A 16521-nucleotide genomic window follows, 5' to 3' on the forward strand; every position below is an offset into this window, starting at 1 on the left:
ACAGTACTGATACTTTTTGCATCAAATTCATAAAAGTATAAGGTTAAAATTATTTAATGGTCTCAGTTATGCAGATCGATCATAGAAGGAATAATAAGATTTTGCTTCCCAAAGTTACTTAGGTAAGAACAAAATCTTCAGAATACCATGAGAATAAGGTTTGATGATAAATGTATAAATTTTAGGATTGTTCTGAAAAACAACAGAGTGGAATATATGTTAAAATATATAAGGACAAACTAGTGACTACGTATCTCTTAAGCTAACAGAATAAACCAAGATTAAATCTAAGTTAAGATAGAATCAATAAGATTCAGCTCTTGGAAAATAACAGAATGAGTACAATTTTACTTACACCAAATAGTTACCATGTCAAGAAGCCTATTCATTCATTGTAGTTCTTTATTCAAAGTAAGAAAAACGAATTCTCAAACATCTATTATTAATCAAGTACTTCATGGGGCACTTACAGCATCACAATCTGAGAGTTAGATCTTACCTCTTTTGTACAGATAAGAAAACTGAAGCCACTTTGAATTCTAGCTCTACCATTTTGACCCTTGAGAGTTATTTAACTTCTCTAAGCTTCCGTTTGTTCACTAATAAAATGGGGCCAATAATACCTGTCTTCTAGTATCCTTAAGAGAGTTAAAAAGACACTTAGCAAGCTCTTAGTACAAAGTAGCTATTAATGTCATTATAATTAGCATCTAAGAAGTCATAGGTATTATATGACAGTCAAGATTCAAACTCACTTTTTTGACCCTAAAGCAGTGAATGCTTGCTGTGCGGTAGAACCTTCTGAATAACAGAAATATTCTATATCTGAGTAGTCCAATATGGTTGCCACTAGCTATATGTGGCTAGTGAGCTATTGAGATGGCTAGTGTAAATGAGGAACCAAATTTCTAATTTTATTTAATTTTAATTAATTTTAATTTAAGGTTCATACACAAGTAGGTGCTATTGTACTCAAGGTGCAGCCTGTGTTTCCTTTTTTTTTATTAATGCACACTGCTTCATTAAGGTATGTAAACTTGCTTTTCAGGCTCCCTGCCCTCCCCACTCCTCCTGCCCCTCCTTCACCCTCCCATTTAGAGACTACATGTAGATGGCTGTGGTAGGTAGATCTGGAGTTTAGGGTTCTGAGTAGGAATACCACTATTCCATACATTCACCAATTCTGGTATTAACTGCTTGAAAATAGGTTTTTAAAATTCCATAAATTTCACTGTATTTCTAACCATGGCAGAACCAAGATAAATCATCTCCTCGTTAATTATGCATCTCATATAAAACGATAAAGGTATTTCTCATGCATATGTTATATACATACAAAGGCCTACTAAATTTTCACCTTATGTACTTATATACATATAAGTACAGGATGGACCTTTATGTAATGAATACTTGAAAAGTTAAGTGTGAATAAAATCTGTGTAAAGCATATCATGGAATATGATAAAAAATATATCATGGAATCCTCTCAACCACTCACAAGAACAGGAACAAAACATGTAGGGTTTTACAAGCCAAGCCTACTGCTGAGAATAGCAGAGAATTTACTAGCTTAAGAAATAGATTTTCAGACTTCCCTGGTGGCACAGTGGTTAAGAATCTGCCTGCCAGTGCAGGGGACACAGGTTCAAGCCCTGGTCCGGGAAGATCCCACATGTCGTGGAACAACTAAGCCCGTGTGCCTAGAGCCCGTGCTCTGCAACAAGAGAAGCCACCACAAGGAGAAGCCCACGCACCGCAACGAAGAGCAGCCCCCGCTCACCGCAACTAGAGAAAGCCTGCGCACAGCAACAAAGACCCAATGCAGGGCTTCCCTGGTGGCGCAGTGATTGAGAATCTGCCTGCCAATAAAGGGGACACGGGTTCGAGCCCTGGTCTGGGAAGATCCCACATGCCGCGGAGCAACTAGGCCCGTGAGCCACAATTACTGAGCCTGCGCGTCTGGAGCCTGTGCTCCGCAACAGGAGAGGCCGCGATAGTTAGAGGCCCGTGCACCGCAATGAAGAGTGACCCCCACTTGCCGCAACTAGAGAAAGCCCTCGCACAGAAACGAAGACCCAACACAGCCATAAATAAATAAATAAATAAAATTTTAAAAAAACAAAAACAAAAAACCGCCAAAGGGGGAAAAAAAAAGACCCAATGCAGCCATAAATAAATAAATAAATTTATTTTTAAAAAAAAGAAATAGATTTTCTTACAGTCACTGAAGTTTGATTCCACAAACATAAGCTTCTCCTGCTACTAAACCTGACCAGAAATAACAGTCAAAAGTCAAATCCATTGACGAATTATAGAAAATCTAGTGAATTACAAACCCATAGGAAAGTCAATGCATCATACAATACTTTTAAAATTTGAACAGTACTCTTAAAGACAAAATTCTCAACACACTTAAGAATATGTACAAGTATCTCATTTGAAAATTACTAATTTAGGGAACTATGTCTTATTCTAAGAAAGTGTCTTTCAATTGCACACTATCATAGCAAGAGATGCTTGGCCTTTAACTGGTAAAATGTACATGTTTTGATTGTCATTTGAATGAACCCACAACACTTAGAAATTAAAAAACAAAACAAAACAAAACAAACCAATGAACCCTGACTATCTCTAGATCTCTACATGGAACTTCAGTCTGAGATATACTGCTATAGCAGACACACCAGAACAATATCACTCAGGAGAGAACCCTGGTTACCAATAGGCTGTATTTCCAAGTAACCAACAGAACCTAAATCAGCCCCAGGGGAACTTTCCTTTCTTCATATATACTACATGGTTTAGATATACCAACATAAAAACATCCCATAAAAATCTGATAGGATTTCAGTGTTAGTTCACTCGTCTTAAATATTAGAAAAATGTTGTGATCATATATTTGAGGACAACAGTAGGCTTACCTTGCTCTTTGACATAGAAAGGGAAGATTCATCTTTGTGTTGAGAAATGTCTTCCTTTCCTCTTTCAAAACCTATAAAAACATAGTCATTATTTCAGTATTACCACATTTGAACACATATAGGCATTAAAAAGCAAATGCAAATAAGTTATTCAATTTCAAATATATACTATACGATATTTGATATACATCAGTGCAAGAAGCCTAGACTCAACATACAGTTTTAAACTATTATAGTTTAAAGACTACTAAGGGATCATGTCTAGTATAGTAATTCTTTAGAATAAATCAAGGTTTACAGAGGCACTGGTGTCTTTCCCTGAACCCATCAACATAAGCTAAATACCTCTTCTCTGCTCATTCACTTGGCATGAATTCAGGACTCATGGAACTTTTATTTCAGTTAGCTGTTTTCTAACAAAGAACCAACCCAACATACTTTTCACACCTCTTGCCAAACTGGAAAACAACTCCAGAATTGGTGATAAAAGAATACTGGGGAAATAAATCTGAATTGAGGGACAGACTTTAAAAAAAAAAATCTAATAATGTGTTTATTGTGAGAATTAAATGAGCATGCATAGAAAGCAATTAGCATAGTATTTGCACACAGTATGTATTCAATTAACATTGACCCTTAATATTATCTTTGTCACTGACTATTGTTATATAAATTCTAAAAGGATAAATCTAAAATATGAGTGCATTGGGATATATGCACACATCTTTCCTATCATGTAACACATTAATATAGCACTATCAAAAGCAATTAACAAGTTAATGTTGTAAGGGTACAATTAGAGTAACGTTAATGCTGAGATTTGTGTGGCAGGCATAAGAGGGCCGGCCAGTGCTCATTTTAATGAAGTTCTTTCTACTTTTCAGGAGTAATATTAAGTAATATTAACTCTTCCCTACAACTATTTGTTCTGAGTCCAATAAAAGCCTATATAAAAATATATATATAATCATTCATAAAGCAGCGTTTAAAAAGTTATCAGTAGTATCAGTGCCTGAAGCATTTAAAAATCATTTCTAGCATATCAATGAGATAGTCTCATTGATTTATGCATTTATTCTGTATTTGATTTATATTAGCTAAAACAAATCCATTCCATTTTCTTAATTCAGAGATTTTGCTGATTATTATTATTTTTTTTGTAATATGAAGAAGGAATCTTTTTATTTTCTTTTCCATCTCTGGTAAGGAGAAAGATCAGGCAATCCTAAAACCAAGGAGCGAAAAAAAAAACCTGTTTCATAAATCTAACATGGAATTTTAAATGAAAACTTACTGGGATTTGAAACTTTAGTGTATAGCAAACCAAAGTTACATAATTCAGTTTAAAAATTCTAAACTATTTATTCAGAGTAATAAACATTTTGTAATAAGTAATTCTTAATTCTAATGCATTAACACAAATTATTTCAAAGATCTTGTAAATACATGTACAAGAGAACAAAGATTTTCTAAAAGTATATATTACGAATGGAAAAAAGATGATGTTTTCCTTTATTCTCATAAGAACTGAATTTTACTTTAATTTCTCTAGTTTGGTTTTGGTTGCAGCTCAATCTAGGTCAATCCATTTATTAGACTAAGAAAAACGCCCACTTCACTGTGTCTACATTCACATATTATTTTAAAAACAGAACAGTAAATTAAAACAAAGTGGAAGTTACAAATCTGAATAGACTTTTTTTGAACATGCAAATATGTCTTGCAGAAAGTTTCAAATGTTGGAAAAGGATACATACAAAAGCAAGATGAAACTAAACAAAAAAACAAAAAAAAAGGCACTCATAAACATAGGTTGTATATTATGTCAGACCAATAAATGAATCCCATTTTACAAGATTTTCTATACCTCAAACTAGTAACTCAAATCATTATTTTAAAAGCTGGCCCTGATGACTTCCAAGTTATTTACAATTACAGCGGATAAAGCAAAAGGCTAAGTCTGGTCCAATACTTTTGAGTTTCAGCTAAGTGCAAATAAGCAGATGAGTAGCTTAAAGTGCAATGACCATATAAAAGTGTTCAAAAGCCTTAAACAGAAAATATTGCCATACTGTACACTAAGTTTTCAAGGGTAATTCCAAGGTAAGCAAAGCAAAAAGCAACACATGAAGGACTCTTTCTTTAGACTGGATAAAGGTGGCTTCCTAAAAACATGAAAAATAATCGTTATCTTAAAATGTCAGAGAAAGTATTATATTTGTTAGAAGCCAAAAAGGGCTCAACCAAAATACTTCTTAGACTTTTATTTGTTTTCCATGTATAGGGATTTAAAATTACTTTAAAATTACTCCTTTATTTCTTAAAAATGTGATATTATAGATAAAATCCTGAGGCCTACATTATTGACCATTGTCAATAATGCAGAACAGTTTCAGATCATGACTTTTTACCAAGTTTGCTTATTAGTGATATTAGGTAGTAAATTCTCTTCCTACTATCCTCCTCACTGCTACCATGAGATAGAAACCTACATCCCCACCCAAATGGCTAAGATCAAAAGGACTAAGACCATCCAAATACAGGTTAGAATATAGAGCAACCAGAACTCTATTCACTACTGGTGGGACTACAAATAGCATAATCACTTTGGGAAACTATTTGACAGTATCTCCTAAAGCTGAAAGTGCTCATATTCTAAGACAGAGCACTTCTGATCCCAGATATACCCAACAGAGATGAATGTGTTCATGTCCGTTAAAAGACAGGTACAAAAATGTTCACAGCAGTTTTATTCATAACAGCAAAATCTGGAGCCAACTCAAATGACTATTAATAGTAGAATAAATGAATACATTATATTCACACAATGGAATGATACACAGCAATGAAAAAGAACCAATTACCAATACACAAAACAACAAACAGAATAATGAGTAGAAAAAGCCACCTCTCCCTATCAAAAAAAAAAGCACATATCATATACCATATGATTCCATTATATAAAGATCAGGAACTAGCAAACCTAATCTATGGTGCTAGAGGTTGGAACAGTGGTTTATCTTTGTTGTAGGAGGAACTGACTGGGGTGGGCATGAGAGGGTCTTCTGGGGAACTGGGAAATGGTTACACATATTGATACATAACTAAAAATTCAAAAAGTTGTGCACTTAACTATGTGTAAGTTATGCCTCAATAAAAAAATTTTTTTAATTCAGATATCCTTCCCTATTCTTCTAGTTTATGAGACCTCTCCTGCTATGACATCCTTTCTTACTTAGTCTACATGCCTTTAACATATCCTGCTCTGGGCTAATTCTGATTCATACATCAACAATGATGATAATTATGGGGATAATTAACATAATAATATTTATGAAAACAACAATAAAGCAACCAATATCCACTTGTAGGAACACTTGTGATTTTAAGACACTATGCTAGATGGTTTACTACTTCTAATCTTTAAAACAATGCCCCCCGCTAAATATTAGGAATATTCTATATAACTGAAAAAATTGAGGCTCACAGGAATTAAGTAACTTGACAAATGTCAATAAGTGACAGTATCAGAACTAATTCAAACTTCGGTCTAACTTTAAAATTCATGCTGTTTCTAGAATGCCAGGGTGTGTCTCAAGATCCAAGGCCAACTTCTTCTGGGAGCCTTGCTTAGATTGTGTAGGCATAGAGTTAGCTATCTCCTCTGAGAGACAGCACTTGGTACATTTGTACTACCATATTTATCACAAGGTACTTCAATTATTTGTTTTCATGTTCATGTCACATACTTGACTGTGAGTTCCTTAAAAGAAGGGTCTAATTCTTATTCATCCTTTCAAATACGAAGTTTGATAAACTGATCCAAAAATTAATAAAAATGGACTCTACTTTTACTTGTAGCGGCTTTTAAAAATAGGTGAAATATAGCACACCTTCAGAAAAATGCATAAAATGTAAAGGAATAATTTAATGTATACAGTGACTATCTGCATAACCGCCACCCAAATCAAGAAATACAGAATTGTCAACATCCCATAAGAACTACTCCCCACCTGCCTCATGACATTCTTGATCAAAATCTATCTACTCTTCTTTTCCTCAAAGGTAACTACCTTGACTTTTGCGATTATTATTTACCAGCATGTCACAGCAGGTATTTCATTCATTATCATTGCTGATTAGAATCCTACTGCATGACTATATCACTAATTATCCATCTATTGTTTGGGCTGTTTCTAGTTTGTCCCTCTTACAAACACTGGTGATACGAACATTCTTGGAAATGTATCCTAGTAGACATATATATCCATGAATATCTCTAGGGTTTAAACCTAGAAGCAGAACTCCTAGGTCAGAGTATATGTGGGTCTTCAACTTTAAGAATACCATATTGTTTACCAATTTGCTTATTTTTCCACTAGCACTGTGTGTGAGTTCTCCTTTCTCCATATCCATGGTAACACATCAATATTGACAGATTTTTAATATCTTTGCCAATCTGTTGGGTGTGTGTATCAATGGTGAATCAATGAGATTTTAGTTTGCGTGTCCCTGATTACTAATGATATTGAACACTATCTCATATGTTAATTACCATTTTAATTTTCTCTTTGTGAAGAACCCAGATCTTTTGCACATTAAAAAAAAAAACTCATTGTCTATCTACATTAAAAAAAACCTCATTGTCTATCTTTTTCTTAATTTATATAGGAATTCTTAATGTTTTCCAATTATTGGTTCTTTGCCAATTAGATTTATTACAAATATCTCCCCATTCTATGGCTTGTCTTTTAATTCTCTGCATGGTCTCCTTGATGAATAGCTCTTGATTTTAATGTTGTCAAATTTAGCAATCTCATTCTTTTAAGTTAGTGCTTTTCGGTCTTAAGAAAGTCTCCCCTAAATCTGTGGTCATGAAGATATTTTCAAATAATGTAGTAGTAAACAGAGTTTACTTTCTCCTACTAATTCAATGGACTATGATTCCTGAATAAATTAGCACTCTGTCCCTAATTCTAATTTGTTAACAGAATACGAATGTTATCAGCATTGATAAGGTATAACCTTTTTATATACTTCAGTAAAATTTGGTTCATTAATGTTTAGATATAATAAAGCAAGTTTTATGCTGCTTTAATCTTGTTTAAATGAGATTATATACACATATCTACAAATGCAGATTGAATAAGTATTTACAAAATATAGAATTGCTACATAAACTATACTGAATACAGCCAAGAATCAAGAAATTGTATAAGAAAAAAATCTCCGAGAAGTCAAAACATACTAAACAGATCTATCTATGTACTAAAGCTTACACAGAGTGTCTATAAACATCTTTGTTCAAAGTTTATTTATTCCAATTTCTAGGTACCTGGACAAAGGGTATCATTTCTATTTTATAACTCATCATAAAGAAAAAGGCCATACCAATATATTCCTTAAGGTAGAAGTAACAAAAAAAAAAAAAAAGGTGGGGGGGAGGGAGATTTTCCTAAGGAAAACTAAAATGATAAAAGGGTTGTGGTCATAGTGGTAAAACGAAGTTATCTTTAAATATCACTAATGTAGAACCTCTCTTTCTCTAATGATGTCAGATAAATCAATAAAATGTCCCAGAAAAAATTATATATTTTACTTTTAACTTAAAAGAAATACATAAAAAGCCACTTCTTTGAAGCACCTAATTCTACTTCTTAGCTGATAAAATAAAACATATTTTAAAAAGCTTTTTATTATGGCTGGTTGTAATAAAACTGTTGGTTGTATTAAGAGGAATATGGAAGCATCCCTATGAATATGATTTTTCTCTATTTCAAGAATTAGAAAACAAAGCCAACCATTTACTTTTCCATTCAAACAAATCTATCTAGAATGACCTTCAATATTTTCTTTGACAAGAGAAACTGACAATTCTGTCTTCAATTACCTAATGAAGTAAAAACCAAACTTCTAAACAGTGAAGTTTTCTATTGTTTAGTAAGGTAAACTGATTATTCTTTATATTAAGTAGACTCATGGCATGAAGGTCAGCAAACATGTACTAGCAAGCTTGCTGGCTTAAAAAAAGAAAAACAAGAAGACAAAGGCAAATACAAAAATGGAACTAAGTCACTGTCAAAGCAAATAAGTACAGTATTTAACAACATTAAAAAAATTTCTGTGTGTTGTATTTTCAGAGCCACTTCTGAACATAGACAAATAGTAAAATTTACACCAGTTTGAGGACATTAAGAAAGAAGCATGATAGTAATCATGCTACACTAAGAAGACTAAATATGGACTATGAATGTTGTTTAAAGCTTATGCTACTTAGGCAACAGTTCAGGACTATGGTTTCCAATTCTTTTCGGAAACCCTGTTAGAAAATAAAATGAAATCAGTGAATTTACAATAATTTACTTAATTGCCCAAGTAACACTTTCTATAAGTTGTTGCACTATCTCAAAAGAATGCATATACTGCCTAGTGGCATGAATATTCACAAAAAGCTAAGAATAAAGGTTAGTGTGAAAAATGAAAATATAATTCAAATTTCACAAAATGTGTGTCAGAAAAATATATAAACAATTAAAACAAGCACCAGTTTCAGTCAATACTTCTTTGCCATGAGTATTAAAAGAATATTTTCATTTTAAAAGAAAAATACAACCTTAAAAGAGTAGATGATTATGTAGCAGCTTAATATTTTGAAAACAAAACAGAGATTATTTATATTTTAAAATCTATAACCAAATATTTGCTACAATAAATCTTTTTCAAGCAATAAAAGATCAGCTTACATCTACATCTCATCGACCAACTGTTTAATGTCTGAATCATAGCTGTCAATGCCTACTTTCATTTAATAAATACTACCCTAAAAATAACATTTTTTAAGCAAAAACTTATCATACCCAAACACATCTAACAACACAGAGTAAGGCATTTCAAAAATTATATTTAGGCAGAAACTTCACGTTAGTCAGGATTTAAGCCATTAAAGTTTAAACTAAACATCAATTTTCACATAGTTATTATTTTGCTTGAAATAGTCTAACAAGTATCAATATTAAATATATGGGTTTCATTTGCAATTGGTTTATCTATAGAATTTTATCTGAAGTCTAGAAAGGGCTTTATTTTTATCAAAGGGTTATAGTATTTATTTCAATAATTAAAGCAAAAATTTATGCTATCAGCACTCAAGATTCATACTTCACTGAATCATTAGTTTTCAAGTTCAAGCTTAAAGAGACTGTAAAAGAAAATATGGAAAAGCCAAGCCATATAGCAGCAGTTACTAAAATCTAACCTTTCACTACAGAATTGTTTTGTTTAAACAAAAGCAGTTTTAAGATGTTAAAACGTCTAGTTTATTTTAATAAAAAATCTGTAAGAAATTAAGAAAAGAATGTAAGATTAAACAAACAAACCTGGCAACGAAGGAGAAAGTTCATTGTATCCTCCAAATGAAGCATTCCGGACCAGCTTTCGGCCATCAATTCGTGGAGGAAATAAAACAGGCGAAACCACGGTACAGGAAGAAAATCTACGTTGTTGTGAGCTCCCTTCCTTCATGGCTTAGAAAGTCTATTTAATGTATATGCTCACCCAGAAGCCTAATTAGACGAGTATGGCAATGACAGGCTTTTCTCTCACATCCAAATATAGCAAAACCCACCAGCACAAACAAAGGACACACACATTTAGCAGCAAAGGAGAAGGACCAGAGACTGTCAAATCAGCAATAAACAGATAGAGAAAGAGACTGACAGAAAAGGCACTAAGTCATGCTGCTGGGTTTTTTTAAAAAAATGAACTGATAAACAAGAAAGGTTATTCCACCGTTTCACCTTTTTATCAAACCAGTAATGCCCTGCGTTGAATTGCTGCTTTAGGAAAACAAAGCAAGATCAATACTTAGAGATTCAGGCTGAAGTAATAAGATCAGTTTCTCTTTTCCCAAAAAACGCAATCCTCTTCTCGTATCCATTACATTTTTATAGTATCCGCCACACTTCCCACCTCTTCCAATTCTTTCCTTTCCAGTTTTTGCTTACTTTAAAAATGGATATAAACATAACACTTTATCTTTCCTGAAGCTTCTAGATTTATATCTAATCTACTGCTTGCTTCAGCCATGATTAAGAATTCATAAGGAAAGATATTCTTTCACATTCAGTTCTGATGGATTCCAGCAGCTAAAGCAGAGAACAAACATTTAAGTTTTACCTCTAGTAGGGATATATGCATCATTAAGACAGTGTTAATGCAAACCAATCAACAGAAAAGATTAAAAGGACACCATTAATAATGCTGCATGCCCCAATATATGTTTCTTTGAAACAGCTGCTGTAGTTCCTCTTCATTACATTTAAACTTTTCAAAATATATAATCTACCAACAAGTATTTTCCACTTAAAACTCTCTTATTAAAAAAATGTAACTTTATTATCACAGTAACAAATGGAAATATCTTTCTTTTCTAGGTTAAAACTAAGTGACTAGTATGATCCCACATCATTAAATCTAACAGGAAAGATCCATAGCCAAAATGATACACTATGTCGTCTCTTTATTCCTAATCTTTAAAACTCCAGAGAATTCTTTCCTACTTATATTAAAATCCATTTACCTCAGCCACACCTTAACTAAAGTTAAAAAGCTCTAAGTCAATTACTTTCTCTATATACTCTAGACTGCTTTTTCCGATCACAGTTCTTTTGACCTGGAAATACACCTTCTTAGCTCAACAACAACAATTCAATTACAACTGATTTGGTTGTTCATTTTATAGACCTTAGTATAAGATCTCAGTTTCCTTCCTTACTATGCATACACTTCAAGGCTGGTTCTCCACTCATATACAACAGCACTCCATATAATCTAAGACTGTTTCCCTTCACAAGAAAGGACACTTAAAGATAAACAAACTCAATATATACATAACATATTATTTCTTTGACAAAGGTATTTCAAAATCAATTAGTAGTAAAAACAGTTTATGGTTGATACCTACAACTATAACAGGTTTTGTGTGTTTGTTTTGGGGTTTTCTTTTTTCTGTTTTCTCCACGTCATGAAACATAGATTACCATTTAATATAGGCAAAAGAGAAATAATTATAATTAATTCATGCAGTGGTACTTGGCTCTCAAGACATGAAGAATATAACATCACAAAAGGCAGTTATAGTATAATGGCTAAACAGGATTTGAAATTAAAACTGCCTGGGTTCAAATCCTAGTTCTATCCTAGCTGGATGCATTTGAGCAATTGACTTAATTTCTCTGGGTCTCTGTTTCCTCATCTATAAAATGCTAATAATATTACCTATATTACAGGATTGTTGTAAGGATCAAATTGGATAATATATATGTAAAATCAAGAAAGGTTCCAGGTTAAAAAAGATGCTGACCTAATGTATTCCCTCCTAAAACTTGACAAAAATTACAGGAAACGAGTATTTTTTAAAAAATATAAGCAGGTATGAGTATGTATCCCACAAGTATGTACACAGGAGAAGATACAACAACAACACAAGTTTGACGGTGGAGAGCATGAAATGAACTTGTAATCACTGTCCTGCAGATTCAGGAAAGCTCAACCACAAACCAGCAGTGGTAAAAACTGAGAACTAATCCTACTTATGGCAAAGAATCCTTGTGCATATAATTTACAGCACCAAGATCAGGAATCAGACAAGTTACTGACATCAACAATACTGAAATCAAGACAAAAATACAGGCAAGGACTTCAAACCTAGAAGGAAATGACTTCCAATTTAGAATTCCATACCCAGTCAAATTATCAATTACATATTAGGGTAAAATGAAGATATTTTTAGATATACAAGGTCTTAAAAATTTACTTTCCATGAATGTTTTTAAAGAATTTACTAGAGTAGCCATTCTCACCTGGGGTTCTACTGTAGAATTAGGCCTAATGCACTAAAACATCCACTCTTCAGAATGAATTAACTTTCTTCTCCCATGCATCTATAATGGCTCTAATCATGTACCATATACTTGGGAGAACTGAGAAAATATTCACCTATATTATTTTCCACAGGCCTTCCTTACTTCCCTCTAAGAAACTTCCTTGAGAAAGGCTATACAAAAATATATGCTCCAGGGCTTCCCTGGTGGCACAGTGGTTAAGAATTCGCCTGCCAATGCAGGAGACACGGGTTCGAGCCCTGGTCCAGGAAGATCCCACATGCCGCGGAGCAACTAAGCCCAGGCGTCACAACTACTGAGCCTGCACTCTAGGGCCCGAGAGCCTCAACTACTGAAGCCCATGCTCCTAGAGCCCGTGCTCTGCAACAAGAGAAGCCACCGCAATGAGAAGTCCGCGCACCGCAATGAAGAGCAGCCCGTGCTCGCCGCAACTAGAGAAAGCCCGCGCAGCAACGAAGACCCAATGCAGCCAAAAATAAAATAAATAAATTAAAAAAATATATATGCTCTACCAAAAAGTGATGGCAAATTAAGAATGCATGGAATACAGGAAACAGGATACTGAACTTAAAAATCTGTCATCACCAAACGTCTCCTACTATCTCTTTTTGACCCAAAAGACAAATTCTGTGGGTGAGCTTTGCCCAAATTCTTTTTTGACCTTGGCTTGTCTTGACAGTATGCTGATGAAGCTTTTTCTCTTTCTCTCATCCCCTGATGTCTGGATACACTGAGGCTACTTCAAATACGTTGAACTGTTTTTTCTTAAAGACTTTATTTTTAGAGCAGTTTTAGATTCAAAGCAACATTAAGAGGAAGGTACAGATATTTCCCATATACCCCCTGCCTCCACACATGCATGGCCTCTCCCATTATCAATTTCCCGCACCAGAGTAGAACATTTGTTACAACTGATGAATCTGTATTAACACATCATAATCACCCAAAGTCCACAGCATACTTTAGGGCAGCAGTACCCAACCTTTTTGGCACCAGGGACCGGTTTTGTGGAAGACAATTTTTCCACAGACCGGGGCGGGGGGCGGGGGGGATGGTTCAGGCGGTAATGCGAGTGATGGTTCAGGCGGTAACACAAGCGATGGGGAGCAGCAGATGAAGCTTCGCTTGCTCGCCCGCCGCTCACCTCCTGCTGTGCGGCCCGGTTCCTAACAGTGAAAATGGAGTATTTTCATTGCCCTAAAAATCTTCTGTGCTTCAACTATTCATTCCTCCCTCCTCTCTTAACTCCTGGAAACCACTAATCTTTACTGTGTCCATAATTTTGCCTCTACCATAATGTCAGGTAACTGGTATCATACAGTCTGAAGCCTTTTCAGGTCGGCTTCCTTCACTTAGCAATATGCATTTTAAGTTCCTCTATGGCTTGATATCTCATTTCCTTTTTGTTTTTGTTAATTTTTTTATTAATTTTTTGGCTGTGTCAGGTCTTAGTTGTGCACGCAGGATCTTTCATTGTAGCGTGTGGGCTCTTTGCTGCGGTGCGTGCAGGCTTCTCTCTAGTTGTGGCACGCGGGCTCCAGAGCGCACGGGCTCAGCAGTCATGGCACTTGGGCTCTCCAGTTGTGGCACGTGGGCTCCAGAGCACGTGGGCTCTCTACTTGTGGCACGCAGGCTCAGTAGTTGCATCGTGAGAGCCCAGTTGCCCCGCGGCATGTGGGATCTTAGTACCCCCACCAGGGATCAAACCCACGTCCCCTGCATTGGAAGGTGGATTCTTAACCACTGGACCACCAGGGAAGTCCCGATATCTCATTTCTTTTTAGTTCTAAACAATACTCCACTGTCTGGATGTATCACAGTTTATTTATCCTTTCACCTACAGAAGGACAAAACTTGGTTGCTTCCAAGTTTTGGCAATTATAAAATAAAGTTGTTATAAACATCTTTGTGTAGGTCTTGTGAGGACATAAGTTCTCAACCCCTGTGGATAAATATCAAGCAGTGTGACTGCTTGACCATATGGTAAGAATATGATTTAGTTTTGTAAGAAACCTCCAAACTATCCTCTGAAATGATTGTACCATTGTGCAGTCCCACCAACAATGAATGAGAGTTCCTGCTGTTCCACATCCTTGCCAGCATTTCATGATGTCAATGTTCCAGATTTTGGCCATCCTAATAGGTGTGCAGTGGTTATCTTGTTGTTTTAATTTGCATTTCCCTGATGACATATGACATGGAACATCTTTTCATATGCTTACTTGCTATCTGTATATCTTCTCTGGTGATGTGTCTGTTAAGGTCTTTGGCCCATTTTTTAATCGAGTTGTTTGTTTTCTTATTGTTGAGTTTTAAGAACTCTTTGTATATCATTGGATAAGTCCTTTCTAGGTGTGCCTTTTGAAAATATTTTCTCCCAGTCTTTGGCTTGTGAGCTCATTCTCTTGTTACTTTCTTTCACAAAGCAAAGGTTTTTAATTTAAATGTTCTATTTTCTACCTATTCTTGGTAGGACATGGTGAACTAAAAGGCAGAAAATACCTTTCATGACCATATTACTGTCAGGTATCTAGTACCTAAATGGCAAGCTATGATGAACCCTATGTATCCCAGGGCTCACTTGCACAGTGCTTTCCAAAGAAGAGATTCCTGTTAAACTCTCAAAGAAATCAAAGCCAAACTATAACCCAGAGACTCTGTTAAGCTTATCTTTTCCTGGGAATCGTTATGACTGACAAGGGCCTAATTTCCAAAACATACAAACAGCTCATACAACTCAATAACAACAACAACAAAAACCCAATCAAAAAATAGGTAGAAGAGCAAAGAAGACATACAAATGGCCAATAGGCACATGAAAAGATGCTCAACATTGCTAATTATTAAAGAAATGCAAATCAAAACTACAATGAGGTATCACCTCACACTGGCCAGAATGGCCATCATTAAAAAGTCTACAAATAACAAATGCTGGAGAGGGTGTGGAGAAAAGGGAACCCTCCTACACTGTTGCTGAGAATGTAAATTGGTGCAGCCACTATGGAGAACAGTATGGAGGTTCCTTAAAAAACTAAAAAGAGAGTTGCCATATGATCCAGCAATCCCACTTGTAGGCATATATCCAGAGAAAACACTAATTTGAAAAGATACACACACCCCTATGTTCATAGCAGCACTATTTACAACAGCCAAGACATGGAAGCAAGCTAAATGTCCATCGACAGATGAATGGATAAAGAAGATGTGGTATATATACACAATGGAACACTACTTAACCATAAAAAAGAATGAAATAATGCCATTTGCAGCAACATGGATGGACCTAGAGATTATCATACTAAGTAAGTTAGACAAAGAAAGACAAAATTCATATGATATCACTTATAGAAATATGACACAAATGAACTTATTTACAAAAACAGAAATAGACTTACAGACATAGAAAACAAACTTATGGTTACCGAATGGGAAAGGGGGTGGGAAAGGGGTAAATTAGGAGTTTGGGATTAGCAGATACAAACCAATATATATGTGTATATATATATGTATATATATATATGTGTATATATATGTGTATATATATATATGTATATGTATATATGTATATATATATGTGTGTATATATATATATATATATGTGTGTATATATATATATATAGCTGAATCACTTTGCTGTACTATACAAAAACTAACACAGCATTGCAAATCAACTATACTTCAATAAAAAATCTTTAGGA

General features: G+C 34.6%; 1 protein-coding gene across 5 annotated transcripts in view; it reads right to left on the minus strand.

Annotated features, from left to right (window-relative positions):
- Positions 1 to 16521, minus strand: part of OSBPL8 (oxysterol binding protein like 8) — a 198125-nt gene that overhangs the window by 59813 nt on the left and 121791 nt on the right. For all 5 annotated transcript variants that reach the window (XM_059936549.1, XM_059936550.1, XM_059936553.1 and 2 more), the window contains one exon: positions 2922 to 2992. In XM_059936549.1, coding sequence (XP_059792532.1) covers positions 2922 to 2992 — 71 coding nt within the window. The remainder of the gene's footprint in view (positions 1 to 2921; positions 2993 to 16521) is intronic.

Source organism: Balaenoptera ricei, chromosome 10, assembly GCF_028023285.1.
Source record: "Balaenoptera ricei isolate mBalRic1 chromosome 10, mBalRic1.hap2, whole genome shotgun sequence".
NCBI lineage: Eukaryota > Metazoa > Chordata > Mammalia > Artiodactyla > Balaenopteridae > Balaenoptera > Balaenoptera ricei.